The sequence below is a fragment of the Condylura cristata genome, unplaced genomic scaffold, assembly GCF_000260355.1.
Source record: "Condylura cristata isolate star-nosed mole 26May11 unplaced genomic scaffold, ConCri1.0 scaffold00001, whole genome shotgun sequence".
Taxonomy (NCBI): Eukaryota; Metazoa; Chordata; class Mammalia; order Eulipotyphla; family Talpidae; genus Condylura; species Condylura cristata.
Window position 1 is genome coordinate 87,079,752 of NW_004567102.1, and position 1,542 is coordinate 87,081,293.

The 1,542-nt window shown below is 54.3% G+C and overlaps 1 protein-coding gene across 1 annotated transcript in view; it reads right to left on the minus strand.

Moving 5' to 3' along the window:
* SLC22A2 (solute carrier family 22 (organic cation transporter), member 2) overlaps window positions 1–1,542 on the minus strand; it is a 22,562-nt gene that overhangs the window by 14,657 nt on the left and 6,363 nt on the right. Inside the window, 1 exon segment of the mRNA XM_004695991.2 lies at window positions 4–94. Within this exon segment, the coding sequence (XP_004696048.1) occupies window positions 4–94 (91 nt within the window).

Below are 1,542 nucleotides of genomic sequence, written 5' to 3' on the forward strand. Positions count from 1 at the left end.
TACCATCCACGTGTAGGTCGGGGAGACGGCCATGAGCACCCCGGATACGGCGTTGATGAGGATGGTGAGCAGGAGGCACCGCTTGCGGCCACACCTGGGGGAGCGCAGCGGGGGTCATCAGCCGGGATTCGGGGCTTGTGGGGAATTCACGCAGGGTGGAAAGCCAGAGCGCAGTCTGAACCCTGCAAACCCGAGCAGGCATGGCGACACCCACCCAGAGCCCCTCCAGTGCCCGCCCCCCGCCTCAGGCTTCACCTGTGCCTGTGCAGGCCCGGGAACGACTGACTGTAGGAACTTTTGGAGCACTGGGGTATGGCGGCGATTTCTTCTGCCCGACAGAATCTCTTTAGTGTTAAATAAAAGCCCCACAGAGGTCACACGAGGTGTGTGTGCTGGGGTGGGGGCTCAGACGCTGTGGGCTCCCAGGCCTTCCGCTACCTGATGCTCAGATGCGCCCTGAGCATCCCCCGGAGCGGCCAGAAATGTGCTTCCGTGGCCCTCTGGTCCCGGGGTGCAGGGTGCAGCTGCAGCAGTGTGCTGCCTCCCTTCTCTGAGCCCGGCTTCCCCATCTGCAGACTGGCATGAAAGGCCTTTCGAGGCGGTTATGACCCTGTATGAAAGGGCGCCCAGAACTGAGGTTGGCACACAGTGGGCACATAATAGACATGTAGGAGGCAGCGAGAGTTTGTTTTGGAAGATTCCTGCAGTTGGCGAGTTGGACTGTGACCCCTGGATCTTTTATTCTCCTTTGACCTAGTGCCATCATGAAATCTCAGTAGCGGGGTGCAGACGTGAGCGCTGGTTACTAGGCTTTCCAGCCCAGTAGTCTAACCAGCAAACTCACACGTTCTGCAACAACAGACAGTCCCCAAGCCAGCTCTTCTTACGAGACCACTATGTTCCGGCCTCCACTTCAATACTGACTGTTTGAAACTAATTCACAACATTGTCATTCAAAATTAAAGCCTATATTTATATTATATATAAATATATAAAGCCTATATTATATTTATAATTAAGTCAACTTTATTAAAAACAGGTAATGGCCCTCCCGGGTGCTACAGTGGTTTAGAGCGCTGCATCGGGAAGCTAAGCCAAGCCAAGCCGTGGTGGCTTCAGTGCGAGCTCGATCCCTGCCCCGGAGGTGACCCCACGCGGCAGACCTCTCCTGACCCGCCCGCTGCTCCCCTCAGCAGTGGACTTCCTCATTCGGCCTGTTCTGCTCCCCGCTCTGTCTCTGGTGAAGCCTCTCACTGCCCCTGCACTCCGGTTCTGTATGCATAAATAAATAAATCTTGAAAAACAAAACAAAAAAACAGGGTAATAAATGTGCAATTTAGCTGTCGCCTGCTAATTTGCTGTGTTTGACTAAATCTATGCTCTTGGGGTTACCGGCCCCTCTCTGCGGGAGACACGACCTGTTGCCTTTTCCAGCCAGCCCACTGGGGTGGGTGAGCGGCCCACAGCAGGCCCTTTCACCCAGGAATCAGCAAGCATTTCCCCATGGACAGCCAACTGCTAAATGTTTTTTTTTTTTTTAAA